The sequence below is a fragment of the Alligator mississippiensis genome, chromosome 5 (genome assembly GCF_030867095.1).
Source record: "Alligator mississippiensis isolate rAllMis1 chromosome 5, rAllMis1, whole genome shotgun sequence".
NCBI classification, from domain to species: domain Eukaryota; kingdom Metazoa; phylum Chordata; order Crocodylia; family Alligatoridae; genus Alligator; species Alligator mississippiensis.
The window spans coordinates 49,808,078-49,828,311 of NC_081828.1; the positions used below are offsets into that span (position 1 = coordinate 49,808,078).

Genomic DNA, 20,234 nt, shown 5'->3' on the forward strand with positions numbered 1-20,234 from the left:
TGGACTACATGTGATTATCCGATATTCTGCATTACCACTTGGGAGTTACAAAGAGGGGAAAGACAGACACAGACAGACAGATCTCAGCTGCTGTAGGTGGGCAATGCTCCTTCCAATTCAGTCCTGTTCCATCAAGTTCAATGAAGCAGATTCCGATGGAGCTGCACTGATTTACGCCAGCTGTGGCTCTGGCCCATAACTAGCACAAAAAAATTGGTGCCACAGCAATATTCTGCTCATGAACACCTTCACATCAAAGAACTCAAGGTAGGATTTTCAAAGCGGTCAGCAACAACCTGACGCAGCTCTCACTGATATCAGCAGCTGAACTCTAAATCATTGGTAATAATCCCACTGATCCAATGGGAGAAGAGAAAGGCCAGCACTGAGAGCTTCTGAAAATCCCACCTTAGAAAGCTAAGCTCCCTCTGGCACCGCACCCTCCTCCATAGTAGCCACTGGGCCAGAGTCCCTGCAGCTGTGGATAGCACCTTGCAGCAGAAAGGCCTCTTACGCAGAAAGGTAGATTGGCCTGGGGGAAGGCAGACAGCATTTCTATCACTGTCCCTCCTTGGGATTTGCCAGAGATAGAAGGAAGCTGTAGCCTGTGGCTGTACCCAGCTGGCAGAGGCAGCTGTGGGATGCAGTGAATTGACAAAATTCACCTTCCCTCAGCCACTTCCCTTGCCAAAAACATTGATACACCTTAACGTACTTGGGCCAAGTTGCAACCTGAACACAATGGAAGGTAATGCTGGCTGCAGTGTACTGGCAGGTGCAGAGAGAGCTGCTTCCCAGCCGGGGATGAGGCACATCCCCAAGCAACAGGACTGCAGTGTGATGAGCTACAAAGCACTGGGAGCTGCAGGGGCCAAGGGCAAAAGGAAATACCAGCTCCTGTCCCAGAACACCTCCCAAACATGGGAGACTTAGTCCCTTTGCTCCCTATCCCCAAGCTCCCCCAAGTACCTGGCTCTCATCATGACACTATGGGCTCAGTAACACCACCTCTAGCTGCTCCCAGAACGCCGCTGTGAAGTGTGGCTTGCTCACCCGCTTCTGCTCTGCACATGCTACCTCCTGGAAATAACCCAGTACAACTGCTTTATGGCAGCCCTGAGCACATATCAAGAAGCACAGCCAGGCCAGACAGACTGAGAGCCACATTAGACACGTGCTCCATGCTACAGTTAAATTCTCTCATCACTGGGGGGTGGCCCATGCAAACCAGGAGCAAATGGATGGAACATGCAGGGCTCTCAGGCACAGCAGAGAGGTAATGTAGCCATGCCCTGTGCATCTCAGCTTAGCTAGCTACAGGTGTCCTGAATTTCTCCATCTGACTGCTACCTCAAGGCCTAGTAGCCTGATCTACATCCCTGTATTCTTGTGCTGGCATTATGCACAGTACACGGCGTTAATTATGTGTACTAGGTTAATTTCATGCACCATGTGGATGGGACACCTGCATCCATGTTGCTCATATTCCTTTTCCACTCACAAATGGTGAATGACTGTATGCCCCCTCCTTACAGGCTGTGGCTAGAGCTCTACCTATTTGAATGACAGCTATAGTTGTATAGAAATGGAAAGGAACAAAGGCAAGATACAGCCCTGAATCAAGCCTCACTTCCCTCCTCTTGCAGAACAATAGAGAGAAGGTTCAAAGCCTTGCACTGGGACCTCAGCAATCTACTTTTCATTCTGTGGCATGAAATACCAATCAAAGAGTATAGGGACTTTTCTCATAGCTCACAGGTAGACCTGGTCTTGTTACATCTGAGTCCTCCCTTTACAAGCACTTTGGGAAAGGGGATAGAAATGAGGGATCCCTCACAGAAAGCTATCAGTGTTGTCAAAATAATGAGGGATCTAATATAAACACGCACCTGATCCTTTATTGATCAGGATCAGGAAGACTTGGTCAAGTTTTCAAGTCCGTACCAAAAATTTCACCCACAGGAGCAAGGTGCCCACTGGACTATGCACTCACAAGGTGCTCTTCATACAGATACAAATCAGTAGCCTTTAAAATGACCCCAAAGGCCAAACTTGTCAAAAATGACCAGTAGTTAATCTCACTGATCCCATTCAGGCCAAGAGAGAGAGTTCCCACATACCAGTTTCTGGGTCACACTGGTGTTCACATGGATCCAAAAGTCGTCGGGCACACAGATCCAATGCCCAGGGCCCGCTGGAGTTCTGCTGGGAGAAGAGGACAACCTGTGCTGGGTTCAGCCAGTCGCTGGCATCCAGTTGGCTGCCCTCCAGCAGGATAAAGCGGCTCCCTGAAAGAGTAGCAAAGAGTGCAAAGGCTGGAACTACCGTCACAGAGACAGGAAGCTCCCCTCAAACCCATTGCAATAACTAGGTCCTTCTCAAATCAAATTGTAAGAGGGATAAACCTTCCCCACACATACAGCCTCTGTGCTGAGGATGGTGACCCAGAAAGGGAGGCCTTTGCTCCTGCCCATAATTTCAGACCGTGTTCCCAAAACGATCAGGCTCTCCTGGGGTATTCCACTCACATCAAGTTCCATATGACAATTGTTCAGCATCATAATGTTCCACTTGCCTGAAGGAACTTAGTATGCCAGAGGTGGGGCTTGGCAGACCCATACACTTTTGATTCAGCATAACCCCTTGGCCACTCCCCTCTTAGTCAGACAGTGGGAGAAGCAGTGGAAGAGAGGGAAGGGAGGAAGAAAGAGGGAGATGCTTGCTTACCATCAGCAATGAGGTGCTCAGGAACATGCAGGGTGATCTTGACAATGAGTGGGCAGCTCATGTGGGACGAGCACACCAGGCTGATCACGCAGCTGGTGACACTTATCAAAGTCAGAGTGGTCTTATTCACAGGACTCCTGGGTGAGCCCACTGGAGCAGCAGAAGAGAGATACAGAGCAGAGACATCAGAGTCACAGCATCAACTTCTTACATCAGCATCACTAGAATATAGTCCTGAGAGATGCCCAACTCCATCTCCTTCCACACACTCCCACCTTCTTGTCAATAGCTTTGGATGCAGCAGAGAAGACCCTAGGGAGGCCATCTTCCCAAGCAAAACCTTATCCCTTTATCCACCCAAAACCCCTTTGGGATCAAAGAATCATAACTAGAGAGCCTGCAGCTTTCTTTGAGCTGCTCTGGGGTGGTAGGGAGGTAGCGCTGCTAATAACAAAGTGGCTGTGCCCTTAAACACTTGCTGTAGTGTTCCTTGCTATCAGCCCATGAGTCTGCACACTTCAGGCTCCCAAGGGTTATTAATGGTGCTTCATGGACTGCTTAAATCTATTCAGCTTTTACAATTGGTTCTGTCACTGTCTCAGCTACAAGTTTAGAGTGACAGCTTCTGTTCACATCCTCCAGCAGCTGGGAATCCTGTAATCTCTTACCTGTCCCCTCTCTGACATTTGGCCCAATAAACTGAGCAGGGAAAAAGGCAACTCCATGATGTAATGGGAATAGGGGAAAGAGGGTAAAACCACCTAAAACTTTCTTAAACTGAGGCCTAACAGCTATTACAATCCTTCAGGGGTGGGAGAGCTGTTGTGAGGCATCATGTAATGTGAGTACATGCATGCGAAAGAAGCTATTCTGCAGGATGTCATGGTACCCAGATTTAGGGAGGAAATGGCTAGTTAGAAATCACACAGAAATCTGCCTCACACCTACATAAATGATGCTCACCCCAAATCACTTTACAAATTACACCAGGTATCATCACTTCATCCTCAAGTGCTGTGTGTAATAGACAACACAGTAGTAGGAAGATGGCCAAATAGCACACTGCCTTCCAGTGAGAGGAGGGTACATTTTGAGGCCAAGACATCAGGTCAATTCCCACTCCCCTCCCCAAAACCTTCTGAAAAGGAAACTGGTCCAAATTCTTCTCTCAGTAGCAAAATCTGTAAACCCAGAATAAGTCCAGTAAAGTCATTCTCTGAAGCCACTTTGAATTGTGCACCAGCATGAGAGCAGAATTCAGCCCCCACTTCCAACATCTCTACTGATGATGATTCTTTTCTTCTTCAATGGCTGGTTACACAAAAGTTTAGGTTCTTTCACAACACTACTGTATATACCAGTCCATTGTATTGACTTGACTTTAAAGCAGGTCAGAGACAATCAGAAAAAAGACAGATGTGGGCTTCAATTTTTTTTCACCTTTCTGGACTTTTTTTGGATTTGTTTCTCAATGATAACAACTTCCTAGGCTCCAGAGAATAGGTGCCACAGGATCTTGACTGTCCAGGGCAAATAGGACCTTGGCTTTTAATAGCTCATCTGAAGGAGTCACACAGAGAAAACTTACTTAGGTCTGAGTTCATCTGCCTTTAAAAGCTTGAGTCTGACTTCCTTGGACTTCTTATCAAAGACATATGCCTAAAAATTTATACTCCAACTCTGACTTGCCATACATTTTAATTGCTACAATCTGGTGACTCCCAGGACAAAACGTCCAACTTCAACTCATAATACCTCTCCAGGATTGGGAAAGAATAATGAGGAACAGGAGGTACTCTGAACTGAAGTAGCCAAAGTGTTTAAAAAGGGGGTCTCTTTCCTTCCTCCTTGATATAGGACTACCAATACTGTTAGATTTTACTGTATATACATTGTTTCTTGCTAGTTAATTTCCACTATTCAAGCCTGCCATTCCTGAACAAGTTCAAAGGAGCTAGTCAAAAGATAATTATAAGCTCAGAATACTGCACCCACCAAAAATTGGATTCAGGCCAGAACGGGATGGTAAAACCATCTTGAATGGCACTGCTGGATGATTTCCTATCAATACACAAAGGAGAAAATATCTGTTCTCATAGTCCTGGAATTCTCTGCAGCGCTGGACACTCCTGACCATGAGAGACTGCTGTTTCACAAGACCAAGGTGATAGATGTCCCAAGTAAAGCACTAAAATGGTCCAGGTACTTCTCAAAGGGATGTACCTAGTGGGTAGCAATGGGAACCTGCATCTTCACAAGAATCATTTCTCTCTCTGGTCCTTGTTATCCTCAGCAGCCATTCAATTAACTAGTTAGATGACGCTGACTCAAGTGACAAAAGACACATGTTCTACCCATCATTCCCCACATGCAACCCTATCACTGCCAACAAGATAGTCCAGTACCAGGATACAACCAGCTCTAGAGTTAAGAATAGGTAGCTGATACAACACCTGAGCAAGACAAAGGTGACACTGGGGACAGAGGAAAATATTGTGACGAGTGTGCCACGGCTGTTAAGTCTTCTCTGGTAGAAGTTACACACATGTAACTGGTAAATTCAGCCTATGATTTAAGGGTACTCTAACTACCCACTGGCTGTGTCTACATACTGTGCATAATTTAATGTGTAGTAAAGCGTTAGCGTCTACATATGCGCAGCAATTACTGCATAGTAGAATAGTCTAATGCACCATTTTCTAGTATCTGTAGATACAGGTACTAGAAATCGGCACATTAAACTAATGCACCGAAGTACACACGTAGATGCTGACTGGAAGCAAATTACTCCCAGTCAGCCTAAGCAGCAGGGGGCCAGAGAGAGCAAGGACAGCTGTCCCAGCTCAGCAAGATGCAGCTTCCCAGCCATGTGGAGATGAGATTCCATCCAGATTTCCATGTGGCTGGGAAAGCTGTCCCAGCTGGAAAGCACACTGCCTCCCAGCTATGTTGGATGGGTCTTGATCTCCACAAGGCTGAGAGGCAGCTGCCCACAGAGATCGGGACCAGCCCCCATACTCCCTGACAGCCCTGGGCTAGCACCTGGGGGAGCCTGGAGCTTCCCCTGGCTGCTGCAGGCAGGCAGAGCAGGGCAAGGGCAGCCATAAACTGAACTGCTCCCCACGGCAGCAAATTTGCTCCTGACAGTTGCATGTTCAGATGTGTGCAGGGGCCCAGTTTAATATGCCTAAATTTGCTCCACATAAAATGCAGGCACATTAATTGCACATATGTAGATGTACCCCCAGATGCTAAACTCTTATGCAGCAGCATCCATGACTGTCTTCTACCATCCCAGTTGGTTAAGAGACTCCATTCCTCCTTGGTGGATGGTAAGCTGGCCTCAGTTATGCTTGCTCCTGCTAGCAGTCAACAGGAACCCACCAATGAAAAAAACCCACGCATAAAGCCTTCCACTCTTTGGAAATCCCTGTTAACGCAGAATGCTGTAGCATGACTCCTAGGTAACAGGCTGCCATGAGTAGTCAAGCCTGGTTTTTTTCCTTTCCTTCCCACAGAATATTGAATCAAGTTCAAGGTTTCAGTCCCTATTTTGAAGGTCCTCTGCGGCTGAGGCACAAGACATAAAAAAAACTCGTAAGAACAACCGTGTTTATCATTTTATTTATGGATGGCGTGGTCAATTATACTTCAAACATTTCAGTTTCATATCCCCATCTATACAGAAAGGGTGGGTTCTTATAATTGTTGCTCACTGCTTTCAAGTCAGGCTCTGTTGCCTTCTCTCTGCTTGCATATTGCCCATTGCTGATGACAGACTGACAATAAATGGCATTTTTTCAACTGGTTTCCTTTACCTGCTGGAGAATGTTTTATTAAAGCAACAGCAGTAATATGCCAAACAGAGAGGCACAGAGGCCACTCTTTGAAGCATGTTACTCATTAATATACAACAGATCCAGGGAGATGCCTGCAGCAAAATTTGAATGCATTTCATCCTCTACTGAGAAGATCTACCAAATAACATTATGCAGCTGGCTGACTGGTTAAGGATTAGATGATAGCATAAGCATCTTCTGAATTGTGAAAATCTACTCTGGCTTGGATTCCTGACCTATACCACAAATAATTCAGTGGGGGGAAGGGGGGAAATCACAGCCACAGCTGGTGTTTATAAAGAACCCACAAGGCTGCACATTTGTAACATGGAGCCAGCTAAGGAATAACAAGGTAAAAGATAAAACAGAACTCAGCTGCCCCAGGAAGGGGAAAACCTCCAACTCTATGCTGAACGTTTTGCAGGGGACTTCGTTGCTTTATGGGAGTGGCACAAGTTGGCAGCAAGGATAAAGGCCAAGTCCTGGCCCTAATGAAGTCAATGAGCATTTTCACTATTGATTCTGGCATGACCAGTTTGGCCAGGAGCGCTTACAACTATCTCTTGAAACCTTCATGCTGGATAGGGACTGAGATGTGAAAATGCACCCAGAGAAACAACTCTAGCAGGACTCTATGCCCAGCAGGGATCTTTTCTCTTGTTGATTCAGCACCTCTATTTCCCTGACCATAGTGTGCACACAGGTGTTTTTGCGCTCGCTCACTCGCTCGCACTCACTCTCTCTCTCTTGCTCTCTCATACACACACACGTGCGCGCGCAGCCTCCCTTCTCTCCACCCGAAACACATACCTCTACTGCGTCGTCGACTCCGGGATGGGTCAGTGTAAAAGGTCAGCTGTGGGTCATTGTCAGCCTCTGTCCCAGAATCCCCTTCAGGATTTAGGAAAGCTGAGCCAGCTATAGTTAGAAAAAGACAGAACCCACAATAAAAACAAATAAATAAGGTACAAAACACTGGAAACACACTATAAACTTGGTCAACCTAACTTGCCTTTTACCCCGACAAGGTCCTAGCCCCAGGCATTTCTTCATGACAGTGGGAATTACCTGACTGACATCAGGACAACACAGACTACACAGAATTGTTGGGATTGTATGAGCTGAGTTGGGAACTCTCCCTGTAAGGAGTCTTGCTAAGAGGCCACAAGCTCATAGCCTCTCACCCTTAGTATTTTATGAACAGGAAACAACCACATTACAAAAGATACCCCCTATTCTCCCATACTTTGGCCCCAACTATGGGGTCCTACTTTTGCAGCCACTCTCCTTCTGGATGGTTAGTAATGTATAGGCTTCCCTTCAAAGCCTCTGAAATAGCCCATTTAGAAATGTAAAATTTCTTGGACATTTCCCTCCAAGCCAGACCTCTTACTGGAGGGCAATAGAGCTACACTTCCTTATTTCCCTAGTTGTGCTAGCTTTTCACATTCTCCTTGTGCACTTGTGGATCCCAGTCTGGACCAGAAGTTCAAGCATCACAGACAGTGTCTACTGCATTTCCCAGCCAGGTAAGAGTAAGTATTGATGAGCTCTGTGAGAAATGGCAGCCTTGAGAGTAACAGACCAAGTGTGTAGATCCAAGGGGTTGGGATGAACTCCCCATGTTCATTCAAATCACTCAGATGCTTGTCCCAACTTCAGAACCATTATTGAGACTATCACATTGGCATTACTATCACCAACACAGGCTGTGGCTGGCCAGAAGGTGCTGCTATGGGACACTCAAAGGGCTCCCCCTCTCCCTGCCCCATAAAGCATGAGCTCTGCCCTGCTCTGCAGATGCCTAGCATGACCCAACAAAGCTACTACTTGTGCTAGTAGAGCCTCTTGGGGCATGCTCCACTGCTGCAGATGCACTGGGTTAGGTTATATTGGTGCAGTTACACCAACAGCTGAAATGGAGGCAAATCCTCGGCATAAATGAAGTCTCAGGAGCATCTAGCTGTGCTGCATGAACAGAAGTCCATGCCCTTCCCTTATTGCTTCCCAGGGTTACCTCTTGTTTTGTTATTGATCCGCTTCCGCTGGCTACTAGAGGTGTGGGACAACAAGGTGGCCTGCTGGTGATTGGTGTCCACAGGGCTGGTAGCAATGATGTTATCCTTGTACTTGTTCATCAAGGACAGCTTGGCATTGTCGCTTCCTGCGCAGGAAGAATTTCATGCAAAAACTTTCAGAAGAAAACAAATAAATGAATAAATAAATACAAGGCTTTAAAAAAGAAAACGAAGGTGAGAGAGAAATCATTAATAAGCATGTGCATCCTTTCCAAGAGTCTGGGAGCAGGGACTAGAGACATCTCACATGATGGTCCGGCCAGCAAAACTGATGAGGTCCCTGCAGGGAGGGGAAGTAGGTTTCTTCCAACTCCAAAGCATATGGGCTGGTGCAAATAGGCAGAAAGTGGCCTCTCTCCATCGTGACCTGCAGCATGCTCACAGATCCCTGCCCTTTGGTGCCATCTGGCTCTAACAGTGCATTGTTACCACCAGTAAATCCAACAAGCAAGGAGTCTGTGGCAGATGAAACACCACATCAGGCATCTAGCCTGAGGGGAAGGAATTCCTTCTGTGTCCACCATACTAACATAGCCTTGGTGTCAATGGCATGAGGCAATGCAGATCTGGTGGAACCTAATGTTAGCATACTTCCTCCAGGGATCCCACAGAGAGAGATTAACTGACTTGCTCAAGATCACTCAGAGTTTCAGTGGCAAGGCAAGGAACTGTATCTGGATGTCCCAGCTTCCAAGCCACTACCCTCATGACTGGGTCATCCTTCTTCCCACACCCTCACCCAGGGGACCAGGGAAGAAGAGAAGCAATCATGGGAAGACCAGAAGTTGGTTTAGAGAACTGACCCTTTCCTCCTTGAGAAATGCTAGCAATTGGGCTGGACACTCCAACTTTATTTGGAGGCAACTTGCTAAGTTTGCTAATGGACACTTAGAGCTATCTATCTGCATGACCAGGTCAACAGAAACAAGGGGCCCCTGCGCCAATAGTGACACTTGACCCAGCGACATCACTGCTACAAGCTGTTGTGTAGACAGGATCTAATTTGGCCACCATAACTTGGTACAAAGCACAGGCTGAGATTTTCCAAGCTGCCCAAACAATCTGGGTGGCCCATTTCCATGGGTGGCTAAAATAAATAGGACTGTCAGGTCCCTTTGGCAACTTTGGAAGATTTGTCCTTGGATTTCCGAGGTTCCCTTGCAGCTCCCAGAACAGTTTGGGTTCTTCTGCCTCTACAACAACTTCTTGCCACTCATTGGGGGTTTCAATCTCTGGGGATACAGCATTTTGTGACTGACAAGTGTTTCTTGCTCAGCCCCTGGAGGGAGGGATGGCACACGTTTTTGCATTTTCACCTTTTGTTTTTAACATTTATTTATTTATAATAAAGGTTCAAAAAGTCTCTCTCTCACCCCACCCACCTTGCTCCACAAGGAGCAAAGGCTTCTAGGACTGGGCGTGAAGCTTGAGGTGGAGAGCTGCATTTGGACAAAACATCACACACTGCTTTTTCCAATCCACACACTGGCTTAGGTGTCTGTCCAGGAAGAGGAAGGTCCTGGTATAGGTGCCCATGCTGACAGCCTGGCTCTGTGTTTAGCACTACCAGTGCTCTCTGCAATGCCACAGCCCATAGCTGTCCATGTGCTGCTGCAGCTGGCTTCAAGGGAGCTCTAACCTATGGGGAGGGCCCCAAACAGGGCTCCAAGGGCACCTCACTGATGCCCCACATGCTGGAAAACCACAAACGAATGGCTTTACAGACTGCCCTGGATGTTTTTGCTGTGGCTTTAGGGTCAGGTCTGAAAACCTGCACAGTGGAAAGGATGAAGAGGTGGCATTTACATGACCCACAGCCCAGGGCTGGCAACAGCCCTGTTTACACAGGGAAAGGAAAAGAACTCTGTCAAGCCCAGACAGAGAGAAGCAGAGAAGTATGCTGAGGGCACATTGTGTGTCCCCCTGTCAACACACCTGGTGTCAGATCCATGCTGGACTTCTCATTGCAGCCTTGCAGTGAGTCCAAGGTCCTGGTAACCTGACTGGCGAAGTCCTCGCCACCGTTCATACACTCCCGCTGCAGGTGGTGCCGCAGGTCAGTGATGTCGTATTCGTAGCCATCCAGGATGGGTGTCTCACGGATGCTCAGGGTGCCACTGGAGTTGTGCCCCTGCACGCGGGCATTGCGCAGGCTCTCACGCCCATGGCCCCCAATCAAGACAGAGGGGATGTAGTGGATTTCATTGGCTGCTTCGGCACTGGCACTCTTCTGGGGCTGCGGCACCCGACGCCGTTTGCACCATCGCCGACGGGTGTAGAGGATCATCACCAGGCACAGGATAGACAGCAGCAAGGCAATCATTCCCCCCTGGAGAGGAGACCAGAACAACAGGTATTAGCACCCAGTAACAGCCACACCCCCCAGCTACTGTAGCTGGACAGCAAGTGGGACAAACAACCAAATGGGAACAGGGGAACATCACAACTTTCACCCCAGCCTATTAGAACAAGTTTAATTACTCCCAATATGAGGATTAATGTTTGGGTGCTGTATCTATTTGAGAGCACAGCCTTTGGGCAAATGCTTTCTTACAAACACTACTGGTGCTGCCTGCTCTCTCTTCTCTTGCAAAAGCAGAGCTTTCAGTGCTTTAAGGCACAAGCTGCTTTGTCAGTGGGAAACCCTTCAACATGAGCAGCAGGCACTAGGCTTACAACCTGGCCCCACCACCCCCTCAGCTCTCCTCCTGCTCAATTCAATCCTGGGAGCAGGCCATGAAAGGGGCAAAGCTCAGGGAAATCCAGCAGCCCAATGTTAGAGAACTGCCCTGTTTATTACTATAACAGCAGCTGCAAGTGCTGTTTGGACAGATTCCAAAGCTCTGCATAAAAAGGGGGAATAAAGCACTATTATCCCTTTTTTGCAAGCGGGAAACCTCAGTTTACAACCATTAGCACTGTGTATTTAAATATGTGCAGCAAGTTGGGGCCAGATCCTGAGATGAAGTTAGTTGTAAGAGATCCTGCTGAGTCCTACAGAGGTATCATACTTTGTACCAGCTGAGGATTTAGCCTCAAATCATTTGCATGCATCTTGGGCCCCTTGGGGTCAAAAATTAACTCCGGCATAGGTGGGAACAGCATCTAGTGGGAGTTCTCTTCATGGGGAACTGTGTCATCTTACGTCAGGGCTGTGCTGGCCTGGCACACTTGGGGATCGCGAAGCGGGTAAACTGCCTGTTTATTTCTACTGCGCTCTGGGAAAAAGGACTCAGCAATACATTTTGTTGCAAAGCAGCAATACCAGAGTACCCAATGCACCTCACAGTCATTGGACAGAACTGTACGAGGCCCAAATGGGAGGTGGGAAATGTGGGGTAGATGGTGCAGGACCCCTCTTCGGACACTGCAAATGAAGCCCCACCCTGATCAGGGGCTCTGATTGTACCCACAGACATGGAAATGGCTAGCAGCCATCAATTTTACAGTTGTTTTAGTATTTGTTAGCCTAATAACATGAGAGCTGGGACCTAATACTGAACCTCTATGCAAGGCTCCTGAAAACAAAACTCCTCCCTTGAGTAATGGTGTCTGTTCATGGTAGGCAGCAGGAGAGTCCATTAGTCTATATGTGGGGGGCTGGGATATCCATTTCCAATCCTTTGCTGTATTGATGATAGCACTTTTCTCTTTCGGTGGAGCACTCAGAGTAGCAGGCAAGTGCCTTCCGAATGAGAACAAAGTCATCTAATCCTCTTTTTCTCCTCCTAGGTGCCATTGCTGCCCAAGCAATTGTGTGGCTATTTTTGTTTTCTTGGCTCATTTGAAATGGAAGGAGTTCTCAGCAAAAGAAAAATAAGAAGTCTGCAGTCACAATCCTGCCTGGGCTGGGAGAGCCTACAGTCACCAGAATGAGGAAAAAGGCTTATGGATCATGACCCCACCTGACGTGCCCAGGTTCCTCTCACTGCGAACTCACATTTGGACTCAAGGGGAAGTTAAGAAGTTATTAAAAAAAGACAAAAAAATGAATAGTCCATAAATCGCATTGGTGTATTTCAGTATTGAGTCATCTTTTTAAAGGAACTGTAATGCCTGTGAACAGTGTCCAGCTGCCAGCCCTGGAGAGTGTATTTATTATCTACATTATTGGTACAGAACAGACAGCTGACAGTGCAGGCTCACCTCATCAATGTAGCTGAGCCCTGGCCCAGACAGATAAGACTGCAGTCTGTATTTAGCGTTTAGACACCGTGGCCTCAATTCAGTTAAGCACTGAGGCATGTGCTTCGTGGCCAATGACTTCAATGGAACTTAAAAACACAAGCCTGCAGTTATGTACAGGCTTAAGTGCTTTGCTGAATCAGGACCTTAAGGAGGAAAAAAAAGACCAACTTTTGCTGGCATTACTATGCCAGCAAGGGCTGTGCTCCCTTACCAAGCAGAAGTGGGCTAATGAGAGCCTTTAGTGCAGGCACAGCCATACCAGTGAGAAGGTACTGGTATGTTCATTTCATGGAGGGGCCTAAAATAAAGGTCGACTAGCAAAACACTCAGTCTTGATGGTATGACACATGTCCACAGTAAGAGCACACGACTATTTCATAGAGAGACAGCTATGCTGGCACACCATGCCTAACACAGACCTGGCTATAGGCAGGCACATGCTGTGCCAGCTCTGAAGCAGTTACTTTAAAGTGAAAAATATGACGTTAATGAAGATTTAATATTTTCTTAAGTCTCTGAAAGCAAAGATCAGATTTATTATATGCAAATAATCTGCTGAGCAACTCCCCCCACCTTCTCCCCCAGTTTCATTTCTGGTTGACTTGAGCACTGTCACTCTTAATCTTTGGGAGATATTTTGAGGGCGTCTTGCAGAAATTTCAATGAGTATTAAATAGAATCAAGCTAAAAAACAAAAAAACAAAAGAGCAATCTGTGTTACTGCTGACATAATAGTAAAGCAGAAGAAAAATGTGCCAGCCAAGATCATGGTCCCATTGCATCAGCCACTTGTGCACACATATTGTAAGAACCAACCTTCATGCCAAAAAGCTTTAGTTTAAATAGACAAGATCAATGAAAGGTGGAAAGAGTAGTGATGGGGAACTGAGGCACTGACAAACAAGGCAACTTCCCAGGGGTCATACTGAAATTATGCAGCAGGGTCAGGAACTGCTGCTAGATCTCCTAGTCCCAGCAGTTTTATTCACAAGGCTACAGTTCAGGGTGATGGCTGGAGAGAGCCACAGAGACAGAGCTGAAGTCGGCTACACATGGCGGTCCTTTTAATCTTGCTTGCCAAGAATAGAAATAAATACATGGGAGCCAGCTAACAGCTTGATGTCCATTCTTGGCTCTGGTCTCCCTCCTCCTCTTTATGCAATAGGTGATCTTGATAAAATAAAATAATAGTAATAATCTGCTCCATTAGGACAAAACATTAAGGGAATTATTGAATGAGCAACAGAAGTAGCAGCTGGCAAAGAGTTCTCTAATGGCCATTATGCTTTAACCCTCTTTCATTCTCATTATAATGGAGATGTAATGCACCCTCCCTTCCTTCCAAAAAATTTAAAAAAATCAGCAGATTAAGCAAAGGAGCAGTCACTTAGAGGGCACTGCTGTTAGCTGGGACACAGCAGTTGCTCTGGGTTCAGTTTTATAGTCCCACAGAATCTCTCAACGAGTTATAGTCACAGCAGTGTTACAACAGCAGGGAAACATTTCTGTGGTGCTTAAATGTGGCATTCAATTTCTGTTGGGTCAGTGCAGTTCTAAATGGCTCATAGGTAAGGATGCACCTGGAATCCAATTCTTTGTTCTGTTATGACTCCAACACATGAAGCTTGTGGCTCTGGCTACTGAGGACTACCCCAAAAATACAGAATTTCCCCACTCCCCATAATGGCTCTGAACTACCTCCTTGCAGACTCTAGTGTGAGGTGCATCACTGTAATGGTACTGTACTCCAGTGCTTCTCCACTACAGGAGTAATATGTTTACTCGTAGTGGAACTGGAGCGTTGCTGTGCCCATGACGGTCCAGGAAATATGCACAAAGCAAAGAGAGGGGGAAAGAAGGTTTGGTAATATCTTTTATTGGATCAACTGTACACTTGATTCCAGATATCAGAAGAGTTTTCAGGTACAAAGTGCCCTTCAAATCCCATCTCTTCCCAGTGAAATCCCTGAAATCCCACTTTGAGCCCAAAAGCTTTTTAGCATCTCTCCCAACTATGCAGTTGGTCCAGTAAAAGATAAAAGCAAAAAAACCCCACCTTGCATCTTGCATACCAAGGCACGTGATCCAAACACTAGGTGTCACTGCCTACTACATAAAGTACTAAGAGCACTTGGCTCCTGGCTAAATAAAAAAAGGAGACAAAGCTGGAACACAAGTTGTGTAGAAGCTTGCCTGTTTGCAACTGTAACTGTAATAATTTTATTTGATAAGTATTCCTGTTTAAAGACAGAGTGTAATGAGAGGAATACCTCTTGGGCTCTCTGTTTTATATCCAAGAAGTAGAGGCCTCTTGCTGGGGCAAAACTGAGGGAAGCAGTGATAACATAAGTGCAAAACAACTGCATGTCCTTCATGTCCTCAACCAGTTGGAGTTGAGAATCCAGCCCTCCATCATTTCAGGAGGAAAAAGGATTCTCTCTGGGGTCCCATCTTCGCCCAGTGAGCCAAAGACATCCAGTTCCAGTTTCATCTCCTCCCAGTGACTGTACTGAGACAGTGGTGCAACGGCTGCTATAGGAATTGTCAAGCTACATAGACCCTACTAGAGACTGCTTGGATTACTGCTCAAGCACTGACTGTTTTAAAATATCCACCCACAGGTCACTTTCACAAGCAGCTTTTAAAGATGGACTCTGCTGCCTATGGACCCATCTCCTCTCCTTGCAACAACAGCTGCTTTACTGAGAAGAAACCCCCTCCCCCATAAAATATCCAGCTTGGACACCAACATCTAGATCCTGGGCACACGGCTCGTTTCTTCCTACACTGATGTAGAGATGCTGCAGGGATGGAGTTAACTTGGGAGTGCCAGAAAGGGGATGGGGGAGGGGGAGATTAAATATTTAATTACATATTTTGGTGTAACTGTAATAATCACTAGATGTTCTGCCCATTAACATGGCAATCACCATTTTCTGGAAACTCCTTCGCTTTCTACCCAAGAGTTTACTTAACCCAAGACATTGACTGTTAGCTAAAGCAGTCTCTAGTGATCATTAATTAATTCAAAGTTCATGAGCAAGATAACTGACATGTTCTCTAACCAGGTGAGGCAGGTGCGCGCTGGTTCTCCCACAGAATCCCTCCCACACACGCTCCTGCATGGTATAATGCATGTAAAATTGCACCCATCAGAACAAGCTCTCCTTGGCTAAACCTGAGGGCTGAACGCTGTTGCTAAGCAACTGCTCATCATTAGCTCTTAAAACAAAAAAAACCCCAAAGCCTCCCCAGTTGTCACTCTAGGCCCACCTGGAAACTTCTGTGTGTCAATGACCATCTAAAATGAAAATGAGAGGCCACCTCTCACTCCACTTGTGACCTGATTCAGCCGAGTGTGTGCACTCAAATCTAAAACATCAGTCCCTCACTGTAACCCTAGCTTTTTAGGGACTCCGATGGTTTTAAATGCTGACTTCACTCTACAGGATCTCAAGTTTCCTGTCCAAAAAGGAACAAATGGATTTTTAGGGAGAAACCCTGTACTGTGTGTCGGCTTAGAAATGGTATTTAAAGGTTTGCTTTTGGGGAATTGGCTTATAGGTATATGTATATGCATTAGAATGGTTCAGGATGGGCAGCAGGGGTTAACCGATTTCTAAAAGTCTGAGTCTTAGTCACACAGGCTTGGAAGCAGACAGGCTGTCTAACTCAACAAGGCCAACAAGAACACATAGTCTGAAAAACAGTCTGGGAACAGAACAAGTATGTACTACACTGCCCATAACACGAGATAAGTGGCACCAGCTAACAAAGCCCTAGAGCAAGGGGTCTGAGTCCCAGTTTTGGGGGAACAGACCAAATTAGGAAAAGGCCCGGAAAGACCAAATTAGTATGAGCACATGTGATAAGCTATGTGGATGTGTGACCACACAGAGAGACAACCAACCGGAGACAGCCACAGATCAAGAATCATCAGAAGTCATCAGAGGGGAAGGAGAATACAAAAGCAGAGACCTGAGACTAACAAAGGGTCCCTCCCCATCCCTCTCCCCAAGAAGGTCCCTGAGAAAGATCCCTTTGTCCCCAGGAAGGGTCCCCAAAGTCACCATGGACTGAGGACATACCACCAGCCCGTCTCATTCACCCCACTGGAGGGAGGAGTATGGGCCTTGGCATCCCACCTCCAGACTGCTGACATCTGACACCTAAGAGACAGCCTCAGCGTGAAGACTGCATCCTGGCCAGATGTACTTTGACTCTGATGACAGCCCTTGGATTTGGTAGATATATAGAACTGCTTGATTGTTTTTTCTGTTATCACCGCGTATCAATAAATTTGACTATTATCAAATGGAGAGGTCATGGTCGGTCTGAAGGTGGGTGGGTTCCACCCCCCTCCCCACCTACCCGCCTCTGAACAAGGCCTCTGGGTCCTAAATCCAGAGCAAACACTGTGCAGAATACCGATATACATTAAGGCTGTTAAACTGAAGTCTAGTTAACCAAGCCACCCTATGACTTCCAGTTCAATCACAGTATAAGCACATGCAGCAGGTTTGTAGTGTGAATTCCCCCTCCTTCCATCCACCCTCCTGGATCTTTGCACATTTGCACTGCAGGACAAAATCAGGCTCCAATCTACCAAAGTGGTAGAAGCAGATCTAGCCTGCATGAAACTCTACGCTGCTACAGCTAGATTGCTTCCAAATCCAGTGCTAGCTTGGGTATCTCCATTCTATACCACATCCCCGGAAATGTTCAAGAGCAGGTTAAACAAACACTTGACTAAGACAATCCTGGCTTGAGGTCCACATGAGGTTGCTTCCAGCCCTACTTTCCTATGATCCCACTGTGCAGCGCAGGCACACCCCTTGACTTCAATGAAGCTACTTGGTAAGCATATGCTTAAATGCTTCTCTGGGCCAAGGTGAAGACTCTTCTTTCTTTAATGCTTTCCGGCGACAGTGACCCACAGTGTTGTCTACTGTAAGGTGGCAAACTGATTCCTCCATCCTGTGATCTGAAGTTGTGTTTAGTCAAAGTTGGAGGTATTCTCCCCTCAGACCAGTAAGAACATGCAAACCGGACAACATTGTCTCCCATTTCAGAGAGCTATATGCAAAGAAAGGGAACAAAGGCTCTTGTAAAACACAGGAGCCATGCACGAAAGCCAAGAGGAATCACCAGGCCCAGGAAGGTCCCTGCAGGTACTTTGCTAGTATGATGCAAAACAGCTAGACAGAAGGCTATGACTAGTGTGATGGGATGGTCTAGTGGCTAGTGACACTGACCTGGGATTTAGGACACATGAACTCCATATCCCCAGCTCACCTAGAGCTCTTCTGTTGCCCTGGGCATGTCATTTTCCTGACCCTGTGTGTCAGTTGTTCAACTGTAAAATACAAACTAATCCTTCCCTTCCTCAGGGGGGCATTGTGAGGCCAAAAATCCTGTAAAGACAGAAAAGTGTTCAGCTAGCACAGTAATGGGGAGCATACTACCCTTTTGAAAGATCAGAGCCACCCTGATTTCACCAGTTCAAATTGTGACTCATGTGTCAGGGATCATGTTTTACCATCAATATAGAGTCTCATGGGGGGAGGGGGGGCACAAGGGAAGGACTAAAATGTTTAAGGTTTGGTTTGGCCATTTACTTTTTTTTTTTTCTCCAGGACTAATCAAGCAGAAAAGATGGAGGAGAAACCTGCCCTCAGGCTGCAATCTGGAAGAGATATTGACATTCTCATTAGGGCAGGCTTCATTAAACAACCCATCCCTGGCCTCAGCAACACATTGTCTCCAGCTAATTATCTTCTACCAGCAAAGAACTGTACAATTTTTCAGATTCTTCTCATTCTTCCCTCACAAACAGATCTATTTTTCCCTTTCTCCTTTGACTTCCCTGAAATTCTTTCCTGAGCTTCTGCAGAGAAGAGAATAGGAGGGCAGCAGAGGAGGGAGGAAGGAAGGGAGAATCCACGCTCAGGGGGGCTCATGCTTATTATATTCACAGACACCTGCACTCATGCTTGCTAAATCAAAGCTACTCGGCTGTGGTTTCACTGGTGGTGAGCCAAAACCAGTGGCAAAAAGCACCAGTGTCTGCATACTGGGATAGTGGCATACCATGCAGAGAAAAGCGAGATGTCTGGGAATTAAGATACTGTAGGAGAACAAAAACAGAGGAAAACTGTATTTCCCTCAAATCCTTTTGATCAAGCCTCACATCACTGGTCCATATAGACCATGCAGTAGCCTGCCTCCCCCTTTATGTCTCCAGTTTTGAGCTGTGGACACCCTGAGCTCAGACCTGCCCAGAGAAACTGGTTAGTGCTACTTTGCCTCCTGGATTCTGGAGGCTCCTGGGAACTGAAGAAGACTCCAGAATAAAACCAGAGCAAGCAGAGCTTATGCACATAGGCACAGTCTAGAGAGGACTTCATTGACTTTTTTCCAAGCTGATTAGTTAAGCTGCATTAAGCACCTGTATGGACACACATTCAAAATTCACATGGTCTTCATTTCGTTTAGCTTAATATAAGAATGGACAAATTTAATCTATGATATGTTGAATGAAAGCCACTTGAAATCTGAAAAGTGTCCACATGCAGCTTCCAGGAGCGAAACTGGCTGCAGGGGGAACCCCCCAATCAGCAAGATTAGCCGCGGGTGGACTCCTCCCTCCCCCGGTCACTGGGGGGACACATACCCCCCTGACTAAGGTGGCCCCAGTCGCCCACAGCCACATGCACATTTAGAACTAGCCCACTTTTTAAAAGTCAGCTCAGATTCACTTTCCTGAGTGGTCCTGAGGGCTCGTCTACATACGCACAACTTCATTTTTCCACTGTGCAATGGCTCTCTACAGAGCTGTCCAGCTACTGAATGTGGCTGGATCAGTGGGTCCTAGACACCTGTCTATACCCACAGAGTATTCATATGAACTTATGCTACCAGCCAACCTTCACTATGGTAAGGGTATTCTTTGGTGAGAGCTTGGTTAGTTCTGCAATCCTCAGGCTCTCAGAGGTGGCATAAAGGGGCAGCCAGAGATCTCAAAGCAAGGGCCCACGCAACAGAGGACAGCGAAAAAATAAGTCTACCCTCCTAGGCAATCAGAGAGGAGAATCCCAAGCTAGCTATCAGTGTATGCCCCACAGTTGGGGGTACCAGTGCTCTTAGGACTCCCAGAACGGTCATGACCCTGAACTCAGCCAGTCCCTCTTATTTCTATGGTGCTGTTGCTCCCCCCAACTAAGAGCAGCAAGTGAGAAATGTTCCACAGGCAATGTGAAGTTTAATGCCGGGACAAGGCAAAAGCATTTCGGATTTCAGTGAACATTGATTAAGAAACGGAAGTTCGGCAGCTTGCCTGTGAAAGACTCACTAGAGGAATGGCTGCTGTGGAAGTTAGGGACTTAAATATCGATAAAAAATA

General features: G+C 46.6%; 1 protein-coding gene across 12 annotated transcripts in view; it reads right to left on the reverse strand.

The window, feature by feature from the left end:
- ASTN1 (astrotactin 1) overlaps positions 1-20,234 on the reverse strand; it is a 260,656-nt gene that overhangs the window by 146,640 nt on the left and 93,782 nt on the right. For 9 of the 12 annotated variants that reach the window (XR_009462441.1, XM_059728333.1, XM_059728331.1 and 6 more), the window contains exons 3-8: positions 10,580-10,973; positions 8,584-8,730; positions 7,377-7,484; positions 4,723-4,788; positions 2,728-2,877; positions 2,121-2,288 (exon numbers count right to left, since the gene is read on the reverse strand). Coding sequence is in view for 11 of the 12 variants with exons in the window: in XM_059728333.1 (XP_059584316.1) it covers positions 2,121-2,288; positions 2,728-2,877; positions 4,723-4,788; positions 7,377-7,484; positions 8,584-8,730; positions 10,580-10,973 (1,033 nt within the window). In the remaining variant the exon portion in view is untranslated. The remainder of the gene's footprint in view (positions 1-2,120; positions 2,289-2,727; positions 2,878-4,722; positions 4,789-7,376; positions 7,485-8,583; positions 8,731-10,579; positions 10,974-20,234) is intronic. The other 3 variants (XM_059728336.1, XM_059728339.1, XM_006272947.4) reach the window with 1 other exon arrangement.